The sequence below is a fragment of the Populus nigra genome, chromosome 8 (assembly GCF_951802175.1).
Source record: "Populus nigra chromosome 8, ddPopNigr1.1, whole genome shotgun sequence".
Classification (NCBI taxonomy): Eukaryota; Viridiplantae; Streptophyta; class Magnoliopsida; order Malpighiales; family Salicaceae; genus Populus; species Populus nigra.
In genome coordinates this window covers 19087773-19110067 of record NC_084859.1, presented here as the reverse complement: position 1 = coordinate 19110067, position 22295 = coordinate 19087773, and the positions used below count along the sequence as shown (strand labels likewise).

At 34.0% G+C, this 22295-nt stretch overlaps 5 protein-coding genes across 19 annotated transcripts; 4 read left to right on the top strand and 1 right to left on the bottom strand.

Annotated features, from left to right (window-relative positions):
- Positions 1–1383: 1383 nt before the first annotated feature.
- LOC133700581 (chaperone protein dnaJ 8, chloroplastic-like) lies at positions 1384–3487 on the top strand. Its single transcript, XM_062124149.1, has 3 exons — positions 1384–1844; positions 1974–2042; positions 3061–3487. Exons 1-3 carry the CDS (start codon positions 1590–1592, stop codon positions 3253–3255), a joined length of 519 nt encoding a protein of 172 aa, XP_061980133.1. The 5' UTR covers positions 1384–1589; the 3' UTR covers positions 3256–3487.
- A 2637-nt stretch (positions 3488–6124) lies between these two features.
- LOC133701876 (magnesium transporter MRS2-1-like) lies at positions 6125–11337 on the top strand. Of its 13 annotated transcripts, XM_062126035.1 has the most exons (9): positions 6163–6594; positions 6692–6740; positions 6878–7034; positions 7154–7255; positions 7403–8009; positions 9622–9750; positions 9835–10170; positions 10259–10306; positions 10750–11337. In XM_062126035.1, the coding sequence occupies exons 5-9, from the start codon at positions 7422–7424 to the stop codon at positions 10978–10980; spliced, it is 1332 nt and encodes a 443-aa protein (XP_061982019.1). In that variant the 5' UTR covers positions 6163–6594; positions 6692–6740; positions 6878–7034; positions 7154–7255; positions 7403–7421; the 3' UTR covers positions 10981–11337. The 13 variants fall into 13 exon arrangements, with proteins under 13 accessions (XP_061982020.1, XP_061982014.1, XP_061982013.1 ...); XM_062126029.1 differs by having other exon boundaries at positions 6161–6276; positions 6532–6594; positions 6878–8009; XM_062126034.1 differs by lacking the exon at positions 7154–7255.
- Positions 11338–12715: 1378 nt separating this feature from the next.
- LOC133702353 (uncharacterized) lies at positions 12716–15635 on the bottom strand. Its single transcript, XM_062126687.1, has 2 exons — positions 15375–15635; positions 12716–13103 (listed from the first exon to the last, which is right to left on the bottom strand). The coding sequence occupies exons 1-2, from the start codon at positions 15529–15531 to the stop codon at positions 13015–13017; spliced, it is 246 nt and encodes an 81-aa protein (XP_061982671.1). The 5' UTR covers positions 15532–15635; the 3' UTR covers positions 12716–13014.
- LOC133702352 (uncharacterized) lies at positions 15635–18766 on the top strand. Of its 3 annotated transcripts, XM_062126685.1 has the most exons (7): positions 15635–15779; positions 16106–16198; positions 16942–17027; positions 17153–17217; positions 17322–17404; positions 18323–18417; positions 18585–18766. In XM_062126685.1, exons 2-6 carry the CDS (start codon positions 16118–16120, stop codon positions 18413–18415), a joined length of 408 nt encoding a protein of 135 aa, XP_061982669.1. In that variant the 5' UTR covers positions 15635–15779; positions 16106–16117; the 3' UTR covers positions 18416–18417; positions 18585–18766. The 3 variants fall into 3 exon arrangements, with proteins under 3 accessions (XP_061982669.1, XP_061982668.1, XP_061982670.1); XM_062126684.1 differs by having other exon boundaries at positions 15636–15779; positions 18323–18766; XM_062126686.1 differs by having other exon boundaries at positions 15686–15770; positions 18323–18766.
- Positions 18767–20937: 2171 nt separating this feature from the next.
- On the top strand, positions 20938–21806 carry LOC133701907 (early nodulin-like protein 19). The gene is made up of 2 exons (XM_062126089.1): positions 20938–21197; positions 21338–21806. The coding sequence occupies exons 1-2, from the start codon at positions 21029–21031 to the stop codon at positions 21682–21684; spliced, it is 516 nt and encodes a 171-aa protein (XP_061982073.1). The 5' UTR covers positions 20938–21028; the 3' UTR covers positions 21685–21806.
- Positions 21807–22295: the final 489 nt, after the last annotated feature.

Sequence of the window (22295 nt, the reverse complement as noted above, 5' to 3'; positions counted from 1 at the left end):
CCTTTTTTGTAGCCGGTAAAGGATGAAAGGATGACAGTATCAGAATCAAAGAAAAAGAGAGAATAGATGACATTATCCAACTTTAAGTCTGTTAAAAAGCTCGAGCCCATGAGGTAATGATAGCAATGCTATCCACAATTTGCTGAAGTGTTGTGTCTTTCTTTCTTACCACAAGGAAAGGCGCACACGTGTCGACAACCCAATTCACAACGATTCAATCACCTTGGATAAAATGTTTTTCTTTGCAATTTGGTCCCAGCACTCCATTTGTTTCAGACTTCTTACCTGGTCCACGCACCAGAGGATGAAAGCCACCGACACTGCACTGCAGCTTATATGTTCTAAAATTAGATTCAAAGTCATCATCTTAAATCCGAAGCATATAATTAATAAATAATTGAATAAACTTTCCTCAATGTTGTTACGAAGCTGCTATCTTGTAGCCCTCTGGAGAAATTAGGTAGAAGGTCACATAAAAATGCAATTAGATTCAAATACATCATCTTAGATTTTAAACATATGTTAATTAATAATTAAATATTTTTCTTCAATGCAGTTACGAAGCTGCTGTCTTATGAAGAGAATGGGTCTTCCTTCGCAATGCAATCAATTCAAACACATGGAGAGAGATGTGAATTAAAATTTAATATTCCTCTGATTTAGCTGGAATTAGACTAGAGTAATTAATGTTAAATGGCCTGCCAACCCTGACTGTTTTGATTTAAACAAGGGAACTTTCTTGGTAACCCCTCCCCCTCTCAAGAGAATTCATCAACTCTAGCTGTTTTGAAAAATATTTTTGGCTGAGTGTTTTTAATGATTTTAGTGAGTTCATGTAAATAATAAAAAAATATAAAAAAATGGGGTTAAGAATAAACTTATACCCATCAAGGTGAAAAAAAAAGAGAGTAAATTTGAGTTCACATCTATAAACAAAAATATAGTTATATTCATATTATTTTACCATGAATCTATCATTTAAATATATTTGAGAATATAATAATGATTATTTTTTAAAATAAAATTTACTCAAAAATATATTAAAATAATATATTTTTTTAAAATTATATTTAATATTATCACATACAAATAATAAAAAAAATATAAAAAAAAACAATATATACGTAACCCTCCTGTGTGAAATGCAATAAGAAACGCGGAATTAAGTCGAATAAACTAGCATTGTAAAAACGTGGGGAAGAAAAATAAATTATGTCAGTTTAAAAAAACCCTAAATAGAAAAAGGAAAAGGGCATGTTCCCATCCGACGAGGACCAGGATAAGCACAAAACACCCTTCCTACCCTCTTCTTTTCCTCCACTCCACAAAAACAAAAGAAAACAGACCCTTTGGATAAGGACCCCACTGGTAGTATTAATATTATTAATAACACAAAACTTCCCCATTATAACTATTTATTACCCTCCCCTGTCCTCATTCAAAACATTCATTATTTATAGCAACCTTTTCAAGATCCACTGCTACAATTTGCGTTTGCCCAAATCAAAACAGCATTCGACCTCTGCCCATAGTTTTCTTTTTGGTTTTGAAGGGATTCTTGGATTGTCTTTGTGGGTGATCTTGAGAGAATGGCAAGTGCAGCAGCTGTTGGGATGATGGGAGGAAATGGGGGTGCTGCGTCCTCGAGCTCTTGGTTTCAAATCAAGAACAGGAGGAAGAAGAACAATAAAGATAATATGGGGAGAGATAGAGTCAGGATTTTTTGTGCTTCTTCCTATTCATCTTCTTCTTCTTCTGTTATGGACCCTTATAAGACTCTTAAGATCCAACCTGGTGCTTCTGAGTCTGAGGTCAAGAAAGCTTTTAGACAGCTTGCTCTGCAGGTACAATATATTTTTCTCTTTCTTCTTGATTTTCTTGGCGGGTTTCCATTCTTGAATTTTTTTTTATTATGTTCTTGGTTGGTTTCTTAAGGGGATTTTGGTTGTTGATTGTTTTGTGTTGTGTTTCAGTATCATCCAGATGTATGCAGAGGAAGCAATTGTGGTGTACAGTTTAGTCTGATCAATGAAGCCTATGATGTACGCAGTCATCTCCTCATCGTTCATTTTTAATTTTCTCTTAAATACATTTTTGTTTTCTTGTGTGCTTTCCTTTTCTTGTCTTGGTGGGGTTCATGTAGGGTTAGGTAAAGGTTGAATATTATTCTCAAAACATAGAAAATAAAAGGGATAGGAGGTGAAAGTGTTCAAGCCAAGACGACTGCCTTTGCTAAATAATTGAGAATAGGACCCATTTTATTAAATTCAAAAGATTTAATGGATACCTTAGAAAATTTATAAGAACAATTTAAAAAGACAGAATTCAAAGAATTCAATGATCCCATCACATACATTCAATCAAAGTTGTAAATTCAATGCAGCCAATATTTCAAAATCAAAAGAATTAAATTGATACTATTTAACTTTCTTCTAGAAAAAAATCAAATTTCTTTCCAAACTTTTAAAACTCAAATTAGATTATTGTGAGAATGCGGTGTAAACTATATTTCTAAAAATTTTGAATTTTTTGTATATTTTTATTTAAAATAATTTTTTTTTATTATTTTTATATCGTTTTGATAACACCACGTTAAACTATAAGATTCCATGGAGCATATGCTTCCAATTAAAATTTAATGGTTGCTTTAATAAAGAAGACATTTTATTGGTTTTGCAATTGAATACAATTGTTATTGCTCTTGTTTTGTGTGGAAGGCAATTATTATTATTTTTTCTCGTGAAAAAGACTGATAAGTGATGAGCAATTTCTTCCATGATCAAATCCATAGTATCAGGTAAAAAAAAGCCAATTATTTCGATAGGACACAGCACCACACCACCCAAATCATAGAGGTAATCATGAGCAAAATTTAGGTTGCAAGTTATTGGATGATTCTTTAGGCCATGTTGGTTTTGAAGATGGCCCATTGATGTCTTTTCATATCTAGAACCTGTCTCCCAGAGCCATCACTGTCATGGTGTTGTTGCTGCTGGGATGCATTTTACGTGCAATTCTTTCCATGCTCTTGACCTTATGTGTGTATGGAATGGAATGCAGATTGTGATGAGTAATTTGAGGGAAGAACCAGATGAATCATCACAGATGTACAGGTCTTATGAGCCATCGGATCAAGGAATTGATGAGCCTATGAGAGGAATGAACGACCCAGATTGGGATATGTGGGAAGAATGGATGGGGTGGGAAGGAGCTGGGATTCGTGACTACTCATCTCATATTAATCCTTACATTTAAGAAAATAAAAACAAAAAACTGTAAATGATAAGTTTTAATGTGTGATTTAAAACTAAGCCCCCCTCCATCTTCCAGCCAAAATTATAACGGTTGCGTCTATTGTACATAATTAGATGTGGGGACTGTTTCTAATTTCACTTCTTCTTTTTTTTCCATGTAAAGTTGCTGAGCCTATCCATTACATATGCTGATGGAAGGCAGCACCAAAATAATTTATCACCATTATTGGCTATTGCTTGTCTTCTTCTTCTTCTTCTTCTTCTTGGCATATGCTTATTGCCATCGCTCATGGGAGTGAGGAACAATTACATGGAAGAGTATACTGAATAATTTACCTGCAAAGCTGGGTTAGGACCGTAAGGAAGGAGCAGAACCACATGTGGTCTGACTTTGTTTTTGTCTCAAGAGAATCCATGTTATGGTTTTGCTAATTGAAACAAGCTTCAACCTCATTCACCGTGTTATTTGACATAACTTGGTGCCAGCCGAGCCTGGCCTGGGCAAGGTTGGTGGAAAAAATATTGGTTTTTTTTTTCTTTCCCTTCAAAATAGCATCATTTTCAGGGATTTAAAATAAAAATTCAAAGCTTGAGTTGATCCACCCGTAAATGGACCCTTGAGTTAGTTAAGTTGTCATTATCTTTCCTTGTATCAATAAGCAATATTTTAGAGCATTATAATTTTTCAACTCTCAGACAAATACAGAAATATTTGTGTGTTTAAATTGGCAGGCTCTGGTTTGGAGATGAGGTGCGGGCCTGGCAAAGGCAGACCCTTGGGTGCATTATTTTTTAGTTCAGAACTCAACTTTGAGTTCCTATGAAAACCTCTTTGTGGCTTGTAATTATTGGGCTTGAGTCAGTACTTATAGGCCCATAGTTGTCAGACTATAAATAAAGGTATGTAGCCGTACTTAGAAAGTGTTAACGGGCCCTCTCCGGCCCGGGTCTGACCTGATAAAGGACCCAGCTCACTAAGAGTGTGTTTGGTATTGCGGTAGCTGTTGTGGTTGTGGTTTGAAAAAAATTATTTTATAAAAATTACTTTTAGTTGAGATTAATTTGAAAAAATAGGTGTTTGGTTAAAACTGTGGTTGAAATTGAGGTTGAACAAAAAGTAGTTTAATGTGTTTGGTTAATAATACTTTTGAAATTGAGGTTATAAAATAATTTAAATATATATATATTAATATTGATGGTTTTTAATTTAAAATTTTGTAGATTTAACTATTGATATTACATCATAAAATAAATAATACTTTATATAAAATATTTTTTATTGTTCCATTAAAATATCTACAATTCTGCAAATGCTATGTCATCAAGCGATATTTGTCTAATTTATGTAGTTAAATATTGAATAATATTAAATACTAGTTTTTCAAATAAAATACAATTAAAATAATAAAAAATAATTTTTATTTTACTGGATCGAACCCGTTTTAATATATTTTAAGTTTTGAACCGGAACCGGTTTGGCCAGAATAATACAGCATGCTACACTGTTGACGCGAACAGTGCAGCATTGCACTGTTTAATTAGCATCAATAGTGCAGCATGCTGCACTGTTCATGCCAATTAATTTGCTTGATGTGCGAAAGCATGCAGCAGAGAGGAAAAAACGCAACAGAAAACATGTAAATTCTGCTTCAACAAAACCGTGTTTTCAATGCAGATAATGGTAGGTCCCACGTATAAAAATCACGGCTAATTTCTTAACCAAACACTATGTTATCACTGTTACATGCTAAACGCAACCACAAACTCTTAGCCAAACGGACTCTAAATCATCGGGTCAATGGGTTGTTATTTTATTTTTAAATCCTTGATTCTAACTCGAATAGTTTGAGCTCGGTACAACAAAGCTTACGATTTCATGGCTAATTTATTAGGCTACTTGAATATGGTGAATTTTTAAAACCAGTTTAAATAGGTTTTTTAAACTTGTTTTAAAATTTTGTTAGTATTTTTCATTTAAAAATATATTAAAATATTTTTTTTTATTTTTAAAAATTATTTTTAAAATCAAGTCATCAAAATAATCTAAAAATACCAAAAAAAATTAATTTTTAAAAAAATACCAAAACAATTATTTATTTTAATTTTTTCTAAAACGATTTGAAAGCCAAAAAACACAAAAATACACAGTTAGATAATGAATTTTTCAAGTCAATTAAGTATATACAAGGAAAATTATATATGGAGTAATTCTTGTCAGTATTATTTTGTGATGTAGATTTTAAGCATCATTAATATTGATTTCATAGAATTGTAAAATAATCATAAGAAAAGAAAAAAACAAGTTATTTTGTATATAATTCTTAATTATTGGAATGAATAGTGTTAACATTATAGGCGTGGAGGGCATTGATATGTCCATGATCTTGATGATCGTATTGACACGTATGTTAGCATGGCAAATGCACTCACGTAGATACACACAAGTAAGAAACATGTCGACCTCTTTAACACCACATGGTCACTTTACCGACACGAAAATGCTTACAACGTTCCACGCAACACTTTAGAACATAGTTTTAGATTCTTTAAGGTGGGTTTATATCATAAATTGCATCTCGATGAATTTTAATTAAATAAAAATTTATTACTTTATTTTTTTAAATTAAAATAAAGTTATTTTTTAAAATATTAAATTTAACCCGCTAGATTTTAATCGATTAATTACATTACAATTTAATTTGTATAACTTATGGGTTAATCTAGCTTGATTACGTTAACTCCCAACTCAGTTTAACATAAAAATTAATTTAAATTAAATTTTTACTTACAAAATATCAAATTAATTTGTTAAGCTAGGTTTTGTAATAACATGAAAAAAAATCTGGCCCGCCCGAAGACATAACACACGACACCAATCTATATACAGTAACAGGGTTCTTCTAACACTCGCTGTTAATGGATGCCAATGTAATGTTTTTACTCACAGTAAGATGTCAGGAAAAACCCATACATGAGTCTTCTCCAAGGATGAGTTGATTCGAAGATACAGTTGCAAAACTTGGTAAGTATTTATCCAGCTGAGTAACCATCACCGTCTAGGCATCTAATCTATGGTGCCCTGCACGAGTCAATACCCCGCCACCTCACAGACAAATCCATGTTTGTAGCAGTGGAATTTTTTAAGCTTTGAAACTAAGAACAATCGGAACGTGTTTTAATTCCAAATATTTTAATGTAATCAAGTTCTTAAACTATTATTAATTTTCTACTTAATTATTACATTAATATTTTCTGCTTGATTCCCTTCTCTATCAAGTCTTTGCCTTAAAGAAAACCCACTTCAGCCTTTGTAATCAACAACCCATCAAATCACTGTCAGGTAGTAAACTTATCTGATTCTTAGAATCTCGTTTTTTTCCCATTGCGTGCAATCCATTTTTTTGTTGTCTTGATGGATTTTCTATCTACATCAACAGAGAAATCAAGGACTGTGATTCAATTTCCTGTTTGATTTCTCTGTTGGAGGTAACCATTGTTTTCATGTATAGCTGCAGCTGTGTGATTTGCGTTGAAATCTTGTTTTTGGCTAATGGGGTTCTCATAAAGCTGCTTCTTTGTGATTATATATGTATGTTTTATTAAATCTCTTTGGTATTATTTAGGGTTTGTTGGAGGTGGTTTTGTGTGTCGATAACGGAGATGCTAATTCAGTAGAGATTCAAGATTTATACAGAACTAGACCCTTCGCAGTGTATGTGAAGGAAAGACTCGTTTTTGGAAAATGATATTTCTTCAGCTAACAAGTTCTGATAACATTTGGTATGAGACGGTTTGCTTGCTGCTGAAACTGTAAAATCTTGGGTGCATTAATTCATTTGTTTCTATTTAGCAAGTAAATATGCTGAAGTATTTTTTGAATCTAATGCAAATTATGGCAGGAGATAGGTACCTGGTCTGGCTTACTCTGGTCTTGCACTGGGCAAAATTATATTGTGTAGCACAATGTGCTTCGCCAAGGATGTTGTGCTGAGACTAAATATGTAGTGTGCATTCAATGTTATGGACATTCTTTTCTTTTTTTGGTTTAATTTATGCGAATTTAACTCTCATGGTATGATAAAAGTTTGCCTTTCTTAATGGAATGACTTCAAATGAATGCTCACACTTTCATTTGCCTAATGTACCAGCATTTAGGGCTTGTTATTAATGGCGGACCTTAAAGAACGCCTGCTCCCTCCAAAACCAGCATCAGCTATAAACCTTAGAGATTCATCTTATCGACCATCTGCCTCTGGACGCCAACCTTTCCAAGGTGTTGATGTTCCGGGTTTGAAAAAACGTGGCCAAGGCCTTCGATCATGGATTCGTGTTGATTCATCGGGAAATTCCCAAATTATTGAGGTTGACAAGTTCACAATGATGCGTCGTTGTGACCTACCTGCTCGTGATTTACGCCTGCTTGATCCTCTTTTTGTTTACCCCTCAACAATCCTTGGTAGAGAGAAGGCTATAGTTGCAAACTTAGAGCAGATTCGGTGTATTATTACGGCTGATGAGGTTCTGCTCCTAAATTCCCTTGACAGCTACGTGTTGCAGTATGTAGTGGAGCTACAAAGACGATTGACGACACGGGGGGTAGGTGATGTATGGCAATCAGAAGGTGCTGAACTGAATCGAAGGAGAAGTAGGAATTTTGACAGTGTATTTGGGAATACATCCCCTGATTATTTGCCCTTTGAGTTTAGGGCTCTTGAAGTTGCTCTGGAATCTGCTTGTACATTCCTTGATTCTCAGGTGTGTAAAAAGAACTTTAAATCTGTAACATGCTTGATTTGAATGAATGGTGTTATTCAAGAGAAATTAAGAATGGTTTGTTGCTGATGTATTATTAAAGCTGTGCATTCCTAATTTTCTTGTTTTTCCTAATCCTAGCGAACTTTCCAACCATAATTTTAATGAATTAGATTCTGTAGCATGCAATATCGTAGTAGTTGATAAATACTATTGAATTCATTTTGTTTCTCCATATAGCTGTTTTCATGTCCTTCTTGACACTTGAATGATGTAGATGTGCATTCTAGATTAATTAGAGCAGTTCAAGTGAGGTCTGGCTGTGTGTAGACATGTATCTATCAGTCTTGTGATATCTTCACATCTTGGAACAGAAAGACATGGGTGTATTTTCTAATCCTTCTGACAGTAATTTCCTAGTCGACATCTTTCTCCGCTACAAACTCGTGGATCATTCACACGGATGTGTATCTCTGTATGTTCTGCACACAATTTGGCTTGTTATTCTGGGAAACTTTATTCATTTTACTGTGTTCCACGCTATTAACTAACATTTGAGAAAATCTCCTATAAAATATCTGGCTAAATGTTTTCCTCTTAATTTTTCTTCTCTTGTTAAATATGAGATTGGCAGTGCATTTTGCACATATGGAAACACAGTGCCTCTATCCATGATGAATTTTTCACATGGTTATTGCTACTATTTGCTACGAACATTCGCTTAACCAAAGGCATTACTATAATTTGCATAATTGACAATCTACGCTGACTGAGTAAATGAATCATCATTTTATTCTTTAGATCACAGTGATCTCACAGATTCTTCTCTTGGATCAAGTGCTTATTTCCAATCTGTTGCAAGTTATTGGGGTTCAGTCCATTTCTCCGTTATTAGCTTTAAAGGAAACAATTATTTTAAAGGCATAGGGAAAAATTTCAAGATCTCTTTCTCAACTCAACAAAGGTTAAGAACTCTTAATGAAACCAAGATTTCATCCTTCTGTATATAACTTAAATTGTGTTCAGGAAGTCATCAAATTTGAGCCAACAGTCTTCTTATTGGCTTCTTTATTCTTTTTACTCTATTATTCTAGCGATGGTATCAACTCATTTCCAGAGAGGTTAAATGTTAAGTACACAGGGTTCGTAAGATCAGATAAACTTAAACTAGTAAAACATTCTAGAAAAGCAACAACCCACACTGCATGATCCTCTGCAATTTGCATGTATCACAACATGTATGCCTTGCTGGTTTTATCTTTTTGATGGTTATACCAATTCTTCTTTCTTCATTAAAAATGCAACTCGGATTGTCTTTGTGAAAGAGACAAGTGAGCTGTTTATAGATTAGAAAAGGATATCATGTCTCATAATGACCTAGAGAAGTATTTGGGGATGGCTACTTCTGTCTTGTTTCCGTTTATGTCCATCTAGAGCTATCTTTTTTTCTTTTTTCGGGTTTCATACAAAATTCAGTCCTCTTACCTTCTGTCGTACTGCTACTGCCTTTTGCTATATTAAGGCATCACATAGTCTGTCCTATTGCAGTTTCTGTGATAAGATTCCATAAGTTTGAGCAAGTTAGTAATCTTAATTAAATTGCAATTTTCTGAAGGCAGCAGAATTAGAAATTGAAGCATACCCATTACTAGATGAACTGACATCAAAGATCAGTACATTGAACTTGGAACGTGTACGGCGGTTAAAAAGCAGACTTGTTGCTTTGACTCGGAGGGTTCAGAAGGTATAATCCAATATCACTTGCTTTTCCTTTATTGCAAATAAAACTTGGTTATCTTTTCCCCTATTCTTATTCTCTTGTATCTAGGTAAGAGATGAGATTGAGCAGCTCATGGATGATGATGGAGATATGGCCGAAATGTTTCTCACTGAAAAGAAATGTCGGATGGAATCATCATTCTATGGTGATCAATCTTTGATGGGATTTAGGTCAAATGATGGTGGGACATCTATTTCTGCTCCGGTTTCTCCTGTTTCATCACTTCCTGATTCACGAAAACTTGAGAAAAGCCTGAGCATTGCAAGGAGCCGACATGAGAGTATGAAGAGTACTGAAAGTGCTACTGAGAATATAGAAGAGCTGGAGATGTTGCTAGAAGCGTACTTTGTTGTCATTGATAGCACCCTGAACAAGTTGACATCAGTACTAACAGCAACCATTATGCTCATTTCCATTTCATTTTTCTTGTATAGGATGTTAAACCTCATTCATTTACATTCACTTCTTTCAGTTGAAGGAGTACATTGATGACACGGAGGATTTCATCAACATTCAGCTGGTACATATTCCTCCTCCCCCAACCCCAAGTTTTCTTAATATTTAATTGTGTTTTGCTTTAGCTCAGTTGTTAGGGACCAAACATTTTAGAACTTTGGTAATTAGAATATTTCAAGCAGGATCATTTTCATAGCATCAAGTGATAATGCACAGTTGTCCACTTCTTGATGTTGATGCACAAAAAGAAATAAGTAGCCATCGGTTCTTGCAGAAGTTCTGCATCCTTATTGTGTCTTGTTCTTATTGGATAGGATTGCAGGTTCAGGTTATCCATGATACTGATTTCTGAAGTCGAATTACATGACCGATCCTTTTGGATGGTCAACTAGGATACAAAGATCTTGCATTATGTTCTCTGGGAACTAGTCATTTAATTCTTTGAATTTTGTTTGAGCTGATTAAGTGGACGCTAGTTTTTAAAGTAAGGGATGTATTTGGTTGCAGGATAATGTCCGAAATCAACTGATCCAATTTGAGCTTCTACTCACAACAGCAACATTTGTTGTCGCCATTTTTGGAGTGGTGGCAGGTATCTTTGGCATGAACTTCGCCATACCATTGTTTGATGATGCTGGTGCATTTAAGTGGGTCCTCCTAATTACTGGAGTAACTGGAGTCATCATATTTTGTGCGTTCATGCGGTTCTTCAAGTACAGAAGGCTTATGCAGCTATAGACTGTTAGGAAAATGCAATTAGAAATGAAGAAATGTATGTATTTCCATCGCTGCTACTATTATTTATTACTTAATGGTTGAAATGCAGAATAGAAAATGGAAGGTTGATTCCCTGCTATTTGCTTCAGATAATATTTTCATGTTTACTCATAGCAAATGGAAATCGACACAAGAAGTCATGGAGGAAGGCAAATATGGGACCTTCATTTTCAATAGTTCATATTTATCTGTGGTTGATGATAACAACCTTACTACGTTTCATGTGGTAACCCTGTGGGAAAACTACCATACATTGGTAATTGATTTGCCATGGATGGATTATAATAGTAGAATTATGATTTACTTTTTAAAAAACCACTCATGGCTGTCTTATAAGGGTGGAATGATATTTTTGTGAGGTTCTTTTGTTATTTGTTTATGGGTATCTTAGTTTTTTTATAATTTTTTTACAGTTAAATTACTTGGTTATTTTTAAAAGTAAAAAAAATTAAATATGGTTAGGGGCTTTTTTGGAATTTCCTTTTTGACTTGCACAATGTAATTTTTTTATTGCTCTTGGAATTAAAAAGTCTTAAGCTTTGCGATAGGGGCATGTTGGTATTTTTATATTGATTTATCTGTAATTATCGGGTTGTTTTATGGATGATTTGGTAATTTTGTTAATAAACAAATAAAAAAAAAGGAAAAGCTACTGACATGTTGTAGGAATTCATTTGTTGTTTTTATCTATTTTATTATTTGATGTTTGAGTTAATTGGATATTGAGATTTTTAATTTTATTTTTTTTAATAAAATTTTTCATTGCTTTTGATGATAACATAGATTATCTGGAGACTTTTATTTTTTTTTTCTTTCATAGATTTAGCTTATTTTTAAAGAATGTTTTTAATTAAATTAAATGAATAGCTAGATATCATCCATTATATTATCATCTCTATTCATTTTAATATTTTTTATAAGGTTAGAAAAAAAATATTTAACCTACAAAAAAAAATATTTAACCTACAAACATAGTGTTAGGTATTAAATCATCTTTTTTTTTTAAGTTTATATTTTTTTGGTTTTATCTTTTAATATTTAATTTATTTAAAAATTAGACTGTTTTTTTTTAGTTCTACATGATTTTTCACTAATTTGCTTTCATTTAAATTACATGGTGTTGCCACAACCTCATGTTCCATATTAAAAGTCTCGCATGTTTATACCCTATCCGATCCGATATGCTAACATTTTAATTTTTTTTTTAAATGTCGCAGTGTCACAATTGCAATATTTTAAAAATTGTTCATCCACGGTTGATTGAACTTTGGACTTCCTAGCGTTTTTACATTTTTTATAAGGTTATGAAAACAATGATCTAACCCGCCGTATAGAACACTAAAAAAACCTAGTATTTTTCCTAAAACCTGTCAACTTAGCCCACATAATTCATCAGAAGTTCATGATGTTGCTAAACTGTAATCAACACTCAAATGCATTTCACATTGAAAAGCTGAGGAATTTACCTGATTGACAATCACCAAACCACCTCTTTCTTTTATAATGATTATATGTCATTATCTGTTTAAACTAGAAGACCAGAGCACAAGTCCTCCTACTCTATTTTAGAACTGTTTACTTCTTTAAAGCAGTATTCGAGATGATTGGATCTTTTATTCATCCCCTCTTGCAAGTAAAATGAAAAAGAACATGAACTGTTAGATCATCCCACAGCATCCCTAGTTGTCCCTCAGAATTGACAAAACAAATTCGAGATCGGTAAGAGTTTCCATTTCTGTAGATGCAACTTATTTCCACCCAGCTTACTGATATCGTTTTGGAGATAAGCCAACAAGAATCCAAGTAGTACTTCTATTTGGGTGTGCCAACTCAGAAAAATTTCAAGTTTTCATCTCATAAACATTTGCAAATCGCATCCTACAAAATGAAATACAGACCCACTCCTCAACCTGAAGCTTAGCCATGGCCGAAGCAGGCAGACGAAAAGTGAATCACCAAAACCCTTTCCACTGTCAAACAGATCACACACAAAAATCATGGAGCAGCAGAACCTGAAGAAAGTCTGTCACGCCTTGCTTTATCAGCCTTTTCCATGTAATCTTGATGAGACGAGTGCTTTGTTCCTATGGGAGAAAAGATTGTCATAGTTAATAGCAGCTGATATTTTTGCGGGCAAAACAACAATGAAATTGATAAACCGACGTGCAAATATGACACCCACTTCTCAAACGGTTAAAATCCTGATGGACTAACATTACACAATTAGCCCAGTTTCATTTCAAGCAGAAAAAATAACCACGACAATAGTCTAAAAGTGTCTTTATGAAAAAGTCATAAATTCACAAGATGAGCACAGCACAAACCTCAGCAATCAGCACAACAAGGAATCTCACTGCATTCATTTTACTACTTACTACAGGTTTGACTTATCTTTCAATGATACCTAATCAGCATACTATCTATACATACAGCCAATTACTGCTTGTATGGAGGTGCCTTGGAATAGTGGCACTAACTGCAGGCATTTGCATCAATGCCAGAATAGGAACCTGGATTGATGTGGTATCAAATAAAGCATTTTTTTTTACTATGAGATGGTATTTGCATAGTTCAACACCATGAAGGTTTAAGGAAGTGTTTAAGAGTGTGGTAGCAGTTGCTTTTCAAAGTGTTTTTCGGTTGGAAATGCATTAAAATAATATTTTTTTTTATTTTTAAAAAATTAATTTTGATATTAGAACATCAAAATGATCTGAAATACCAAAAAAAAATATTAATTTGAAGCAAAAAAAAATTAAAAAAATTTCAATTTTTTTTAAAGTGCTTTTGAAACATATAAATAAACAGGCCCTAAGTTACATCCTTTGAGATTACTCTCAACAATCACCTCGAAAAAAAAGATGGAAAAGCCCTGCTTGGTAGACTTCCGATCGTGGAATCTTGGCAAACTGCAGCTCATCTAGCATACTGTAGCATTTTTAGTCCTTTCTTGCTTAAATTACAGGATATTACTCTTTGAACTCCAAGTCTCCATCCTCTTTGATCCAGTTTGAAATGTGAAAAGGATCTCATTTGGTACAACATATTTGAAAGTATCACTGATTTGCTCACTTGAACCTACAGCACAAGTTTGATTTTCTCTTGAAATTGAAATAAATAAGAAAAAGTAATTATGAAGAGAAAAAGATGAAAATTTCAAGGAGTGAATAAAATGCTAACATGATTTCTGGAGATGATCTAGTTGGTTGGTGGAAACCAGTTCAAAATAAGGCTATCCAAGCCAGCATTAATGTCCATGATGTGGTTGAAAGGAGATCATGCATAGACAATGTTCATGTCCACAGAAGAAAAAAGGACTAAAGAAATGCAGAAAGAACACATCTACAAAAATCAAGTTCCTAAAACTAAGGAAGATATCTCTAATGAAGGAACTCAGGACTCTCCATGAGCCTAATTAATGAAAAATGAACAAAGAAAGAAGAGGAAAAAAAATCTAGATGACAAGGACTACTCCCTCAAGTAACCAGAACAAGAAGTATTACTTTCATGTAGAAGACCTTAGATCCATAATGCTTTAATCTATCTCACAATCTGGACCAAACATTGCAACTGGATTGAAATTTACAGTGACCACCTCTCCTCATTCCCAAAAGGGACCAAAAAGGGCTGATATCAATGGGAATGGCAAGATAACTATGCCATCTTACCATAGAAGTCACTTGTCCTCCTAACATTTCCCCGCTTCTCTGATTAAGTAATTCTTTTTACATCATAAAACCCTAGTTAAGAACGCATACTCAAGGATCCCAGCTTAATTCAGCAACAACCCTTCTGCTCCGACAATTTGAGTCAATTCCTTCAGTCCAAACATAATTACAGCCAACTTACATCATAGCTTCTAAATGGCTATGGACGAAACTAAGAAAGAGAAGAGAATAACAAACCCATAAATATAAACTTTAACACAAAGAGAAAGAAGCAGGAAAGTCGAAAAATTTTCCTGTTCGAAAACATTCTCTTAGGAACCAAACAAATCAAATCCAACAGCAGCAGCACTTTGAATAATTAACTTTTGAACACAAAGTACTTCTCTGTAACTCAACCGTAGATCATCTTCCCAATCAATAAAAGAAAAAAAAATCTAAAATTTTGAAAATATCCTCCCTTCCCTTCCCTTGCACTTCCCATTTAGCAAACAAAAAATTAACACAAAGCAGGATCAACATAGCAACGTTCCAGTAAAGAAAACTGTAAAAATATTCTAACTTTCACTTCCTCTAACTTCTCATTTCCTTTTCATCATTGACCCACCAATCCAAAACAGATATCAAGGCAACACAATCGATTTAAAGGCATAGATATATGGTAGAGAATCAAAATAAAAGAAAACCAACCTCTGTTCATGAGGAACCAAGGGACACCAAACACAAGAGTGATGATGACCATGCCAGCCATGACATGCTTTGTGTCTCCACTATGCAAGTAACGATTTACTCTTGACTTGAATCCTTCACTGTTGGCAATACCATTGCTTTTTGCCTCGCTTCCCATTTTCTTCACTTGCTAACTTCCTCAGCAAACTCTCTCTCTCCAGGTTTCCTCTCCTAGCTGTTATGACCATTGAGTGTTAGGCTCCTGCTTGCCAAGTTCTTAGATTTGGGCCTAGTTATACATAAAGAATGTTTGGGCTTGGCCCACGTTCAATATCAGGAGACGAAAACATAAAACAGACTTGAGAAGAAGAAAGCTCTTTTCTTTTATGGTGCCAAGACTTCCCGAGTGAAATCAAGGTATAAAAGGTATGCTTTTGGTTCGTTCCACACTCTTTTATGATCTTTCCGTCTGATTTTAGACTCATTTTTTGGTGTTTTGTCGAATCATTTCTACAAAAATCTTCTTTGCTGTTTGGTTTCAAGAAAGCCGTGGAGATTGAAAAGGAAATAGAAATATTGAAAATTTTCTAAATCTTGAATCTTTTTTGGTCTTTGGAAAATATGAGCTGAATTAACAGTTATCGAAAGTGATTTGTGTACTGGGTTACGATAATTTTTTTGTTTTTCTTGGTTACTAAATGGTGCATTATTATGTACTTGTTGTTATTGAATTTTGAGTTTGTGATTGATAGGATAATTGAAGGATGGCAACCACTGCTTGTTTTATAATTGTGAGCAGGAATGATATCCCTATATATGAAGCTGAAGTTGGATCTGCTACTAAAGTATGAACATCTTTTCTTCTTTTATCTTTTCTGTTTATCTATTCATTGCTTGTTTGATTGGAAACTCAAATTCTGCGAAATGAAATGTATGTGATTGATTTTATTAGCTTTAATTATTATTTCCAATGTGCCATGATATAGGAATTATGTTTTGTTTTTGTTGTGTTTCGTTATCTCTTTGATATTTCCAATGTTGTTGTTTTTTTTTTTGTGAAGTCCCCTTCTATGTTTGTATATCAAATTTCCAAACATAGAATTAAGGGCATTAGGATTATTGGGCTGCATAAGAGAGAACATCCAAAAGTTCTTTTGGTACTGCCTTTGCTTCAAAGCTAATGGCGCTGGGATTTGGAATAATTTTTTCATCAGACCTTTGACGTCATTGATTTAGATATTAGTGATCTACTTGAAGAAATTTTACTGCATTTTGCACAATTTTGTGCTTACGATCTTATGGAAAAGTTCTAGGATCTATTTGTGTCATAAAATGGACTTCTCAATTTCATATAGAAGCATCTAGGAGGGAAATGAAAGAGAAAGAAAAAGAAAAGGCTAGTGATGCATGCACCATTAATATCAAATTTGTGATAGGTGTAGGAGTACATCTTTTCTTACATTCTTTCATGGTGAAGTTGTTAGCTTTTCTAAGGTTTTGGAGACACCATTTTTGTCATCTTTTTATTATTTTGCTATGTTCTCACAAGCTACTTGTGATTAACACTCAGCCCATTACTTGATGACAGAGGGAAGATGCTGCACAGATGCATCAATTTATATTGCATGCAGCTTTGGATATTGTTCAGGATCTTGCATGGACCACCAGCGCCATGTAATTTCTAATGTGCAAATATATCTGAATCAATCAATGCATTTCTACAATGACCACTCTCTCTCTCTGGTTTTTATTACTTATGGTACCTCATAAGAATTTTGTTGAATGCATCCTTTTTGCAGGTATTTGAAGGCAATTGACAGGTTTAATGATATGGTGGTGTCAGTTTATGTTACAGCTGGTCATATCCTTTGTATATGTGATTTTGTATGCTATAGCAACAAAAAGTGGTTTATGTTATGTATATTGCCTTATCTTTTGGTGTATATTATCCTTGACTTATCTTACATACGAGATTTATGCTACTTCATGACTCTCGCAATGATGATGGAATCAAGAGCTTTTTCCAGGAGGTTCATGAGCTCTATATAAAGGTAAACCACTTCTTGCTTCTACTGGTTGGAACTTTAACATGCAACATGTTGCTGTTCAACATGGATGCTGATTTGTTCAAGTCTTTATTTTGTGTTAAGATTATGGATATTTCTATATGCTCAGAAATTAAATTTATTTAGCTGTTTATGCCAAAGTTTCATGGTATTATGAGATAGTAACCACTAACAAACAAAGCTGGGCAGTTTACGCATTTCACAATCATATTGAGGTACAAGATCCAGAAGATGCCGCTGTCTACTAAAAGCACCTCAAACCCATTTTATTCCAATTTTATGAGAGAATCTGCAGTCCTTATCTTGTTGGAATTTAGACTTGATTTGACATCTTTCCTGCATTTTTCATTCTTGGTCATGCTTGTCCCAATTTGCTGTGACTTTTGTACCTTGTATGCTACAAAATCTGTTGAAATATATGCACTTGTGAGTTATTGAAAAATTCGCACCATAATTAAGAATAAGAGAGTGAGTGGCTGATATACAATGATAGACCTATAACCCAACAGCTTAGATGCTTGTGTTGCAGGTGGTGTTCACTCATAATGTAAATATCTCATGTGTAGGCCGATGGAGGCCTATAGACCAAGGCATGATAAATAGTGCAGATCTCCCAACAAGTAGCAGCAGAGCTGATAGTTTGGTAGATACAAATGAATGCAACTAGTGTTTGTAGAGCCAATGGTCTCATATTAGCTAAAGTGAGCATGGAGATAGTGGTACTATATGGGCTCATGGTTTTTTCTCCCATGGAGATAGTGTTCAATTGGGATTTTTTTAATTTCTTTTAACAGGGTAGCCAGTTGAGAATCACGTGCTTGTTATTCATTTGTGACTGACATGCTAAATGTTGTTTATTTTTTTCCCTTGTTTTGATAAAATCTAAAATGTTGGTTGTTGCAGATTCTTCTCAACCCCCTATACTTGCCTGGTTCCCGCATTACATCTTCGCATTTTGACACCAAAGTTCGGGCTCTTGCAAGAAAATACCTATAGAGGTGGTTGTTTATATACTGTATGAAAGCTATTGGGCTGATGGAACGGAGTTAACCTTACATCGACCCTTTTCATGTCTTGGCATTTGAGTAGTTTTAAAGACTTCCCTCGAGTTTTATTCGTGATGGTAAAAGATTATTGATTGAGCAATTTGCGTACCGTGTATCAGATGACTCGATGAGTGCATGAAACACAAGTAGCAGCCAAATCTTCTTGATGATTTTTGTTCAACTTGTCGCTCAAAATCTCAATATTAGCAGTCAAGACAGCGATCAAATGATGTATTTGTCTATGTCGATTCCAGGATTGGCTTTCATGGTGATATTAAATGAAGCTTCATTTATATTTTTATTTTGCTCCCTCCCTCTCACAAATAAAAGGACCCATCTACCACTCTATTCTTAAGTGGGGTGGATGTTTTTCTCAATGGTTTGTCTTTGCACTATCTTGATTGGGAGAGGGAAAATGAAGGTGAATTTGGTAGTAGGAAAGGATGCAGAAAAAAAGGATGAAAGATTATGATGAGTGGTAAAATAGTTTTGATCAGGTAAAAAAAAAAATCAAAGGTTTTCTGCTTCAGTTTAAGCTTTCCCAGCAGTTTTCTTTCACATCTCGCATCCAATTCTCTTGTTACCACATGTATGACCATGGCCGGCCTCTTCATGAAATCAAAAGTTCAAATCTTTCTTGATTAGATGGTTCAAAAAATTCAGGCTGAAGCAGACCTGTTTCTGCTCAAGAGTACAATATATTGCCAAGCCTACAGCGAGAGTAGATAACGTACAAAATTACTCTAGCCGTTCTCGCATGGCCCAAACGGCAAGAGACCCTGGTCCTTCGAGCCAGGCTTGAACGGCTAATCTCAAATGACTAGACATTAAACCCGAATGATTGAAAAGCTCTTAAATCAATCGAATCAGAAACTGAACAGGTTATAGGCAGTAAATACAGGCACACGAAATGAAACAGGTCATACTATACATTCAATACAGGAATAAAATGTTTTTTATTTAAAAATATATTAAAATAATATTTATATATATTTTTTAAAAATTATTTTTAATATCAGTACATCAAAATGATATGAAATTATTAAAAAAATATTAATTTAAAATAAAAAAATAAAAAAATTTTAAATCTTTTTAAAAATACTTTTAAAACATAAAACAAATAAAATTTAAAGAATTACTTGTAACATCCGTGAAACACGAGTAGTGTATATCAATTTTTATTCATCAACTCTTTTAATTGTGAGAAATTCCTAATTATTTTTCTACATGTATTATTTTGTAAATTAATTTTTTTACATGCCCTAACTTACCAAAACAGTGTTATTTTATTTACAACGGTCCTCCCTCGGTAGCTATAAATTTAAAAACATAACTTATTAGCATTAGATGCCTGTACTTGTGGTGGTTAGTAACCAGCTACTGCTTTTTTCTTTTATTTGGGTGGCAAAGAAAAGCAGTGTGTGGATGGGTACAAGCAACCATGGAGTGCGGGGATGAATCTTGGCCTCTCTCTGCATTCATCATGTGCTTGCTGGCTGCGAGGCCACCGTGGGCCGTCTCATTTCCCGATGAACTCCACCTTACCCTAAGGAAGGAAATAAAATAATAATAATAATAATAATTGAAGACATACATTCACATAGACACTTATATAGTTGTTAGACCCCTGATTGATTTGGAGAAGGGCATGGTTTATTGTATCATTTTTATTAAATTAAAGTTATCACCTTATTGTTTATTTTATTTTTTTATTTTTTAGTGTTAATTTGACCAAGTCAATTATATTATTAAAATTTCTCAAGGTTAATTTTTTATTCTTTTTAACTAAAAATCTAACCCAAATCATGTAGATTTTTTTTAATTAATATATGGAATTGAATTGGGTTTAACAACTCAACATTTTACCTGCTGCACATTATTATTATTATTATTATTATCTACCCATTATTTCATATAAAGACAGAGAAACAGAGGCAGGACAAACTAAAATGGAAGCATATGATTATTGAGGGTGATAATGCAAACGGTCATGTGATGCCTTCACGATTGGATGTTTTAAAATAATTCCGTGAGATTAGTTAAGGTGTGCATAAATTGATCTGAATATTTATGTTAAATAAAAAAAACAAATAAATATGGTTATGATAATTATCTAAGAGGTGACCCAGTAGTAAGATCTTGGAAGTAAGGGGTTTGCTCTCTTTTTGGTCTCAGGTTCGAGTTATGTAATTGCTCATATAATAGCCACTAAAGATTTACATAGTTGTTAATTTCAGGGTCTGTAAGATTAGTGGAGATGCACGCAAGTGATACCCACGTTAATAAAAAAATATGGTCGTGATTATTTTTTATTAAGGTTTTTTTAAAAAATTATATTAAAATAGTATTTTTATTTTAAAAAAATTATTTTTGATATTGATATATTAAAATAATTTAAAAATATATAAAAAATTTGATTTTTTTTTTTAAATTTAAAGCGTTTACAAATAGCAAGATTTTCTTAGAAGGGAAGAATGCCCCATTCAATTATAGTAAAAAAAGTGTGCTCCATCATCCTCACTCTCGCAAGAAAGCAGCAGCAACAATAACAAGGGACTGCACGATGGTGTCCAGCTCAGCTCAGCTCATCTTCTTTTGCTTCTTCATCCTCTTCTCTGCCACTGCCACCACCGCTACTGACCACATCGTCGGTGCTAACAAAGGCTGGAACCCTAGTATCAACTACACTCTCTGGGCAAACAACCAAACCTTCTATGTCGGTGACCTTATCTGTAAGCCCCCCCTTTTCTCGCCTTAACTCTGTATATGCGTCAGGTGTGTGTTTATACTCGATCCATTTAAGTTTGGCTAGAAGATGAAGACCTTGTTCTCATTTATAGTTGAATTGTTCACTTTCTTTCTGTTAATGTAGCTTTTAGGTACCAAAAGACACAGTACAATGTCTTCGAAGTGAACCAGACTGGTTATGACAACTGTACTACAGAAGGAGCCCTAGGCAACTGGACTAGTGGCAAAGATTTCATACCTCTTAACGAGGCCAAGAGATACTACTTCATTTGTGGCAATGGACAATGTTTCAATGACATGAAGGTTACCATCCTTGTTCACCCTTTGCCGCCGCCGCCATCTGGTAGCATTGCTGCTAATTCGACCCCCTCAGGTTCTGCAGCTCCAGTGGCTTTCCATAAGGGATTGGTGGGCTTAAGGGCTTTCGTCTTGGCATTTGCTTCAATTTGGTTTGGATCTAGTAGTATTTAGTGATTTAATTTGTCGGGCGAAGCTTGGTGGAACTGTAGTAATTCTGTTTTCCCCCTCTATTTGATCAATTTTTTATGGAATTTAATCAATTTTAGTTATCTTTTATTCTCGACTGAGAACAACTTGAGGCATCATCGAAAAGTTCTCTCTAATATATATATGGAAGCTCTGCTCCCTCTGCAAAATAACTCATTGCATTCTATTTATAGGAAGAAGTAGAGAAACATAGCTAAACAAAGGAGTTTTCAAACCAAGTCACATATGTGGTCATGTGACTGATCATCAAAAGGTGAGCTACTAAGATACAAGTAGGTGCACCAAAAGAATCAGACAACTTCTATTTGTTCAAGACACATCACAACATGAATTCATTCCATGCCTTGTTTCGTAAGCAACAACAAAATTCATCTGCCCTGAAGACTTGTCATTGCCAAACTCAAGCTTGAGTTTGTGTTATTCAAAAGTACTATACATATATACACATGATTGAAACATCCTACTACAGGATATTAGACATGTCCTGTTGTTATAACTTATAAGCACTACTGGCTTGAGTTGATCTGTAATTCTATTTTTCAGTTTCTGTTTTTTTTTATTTAATTTAACCAAAT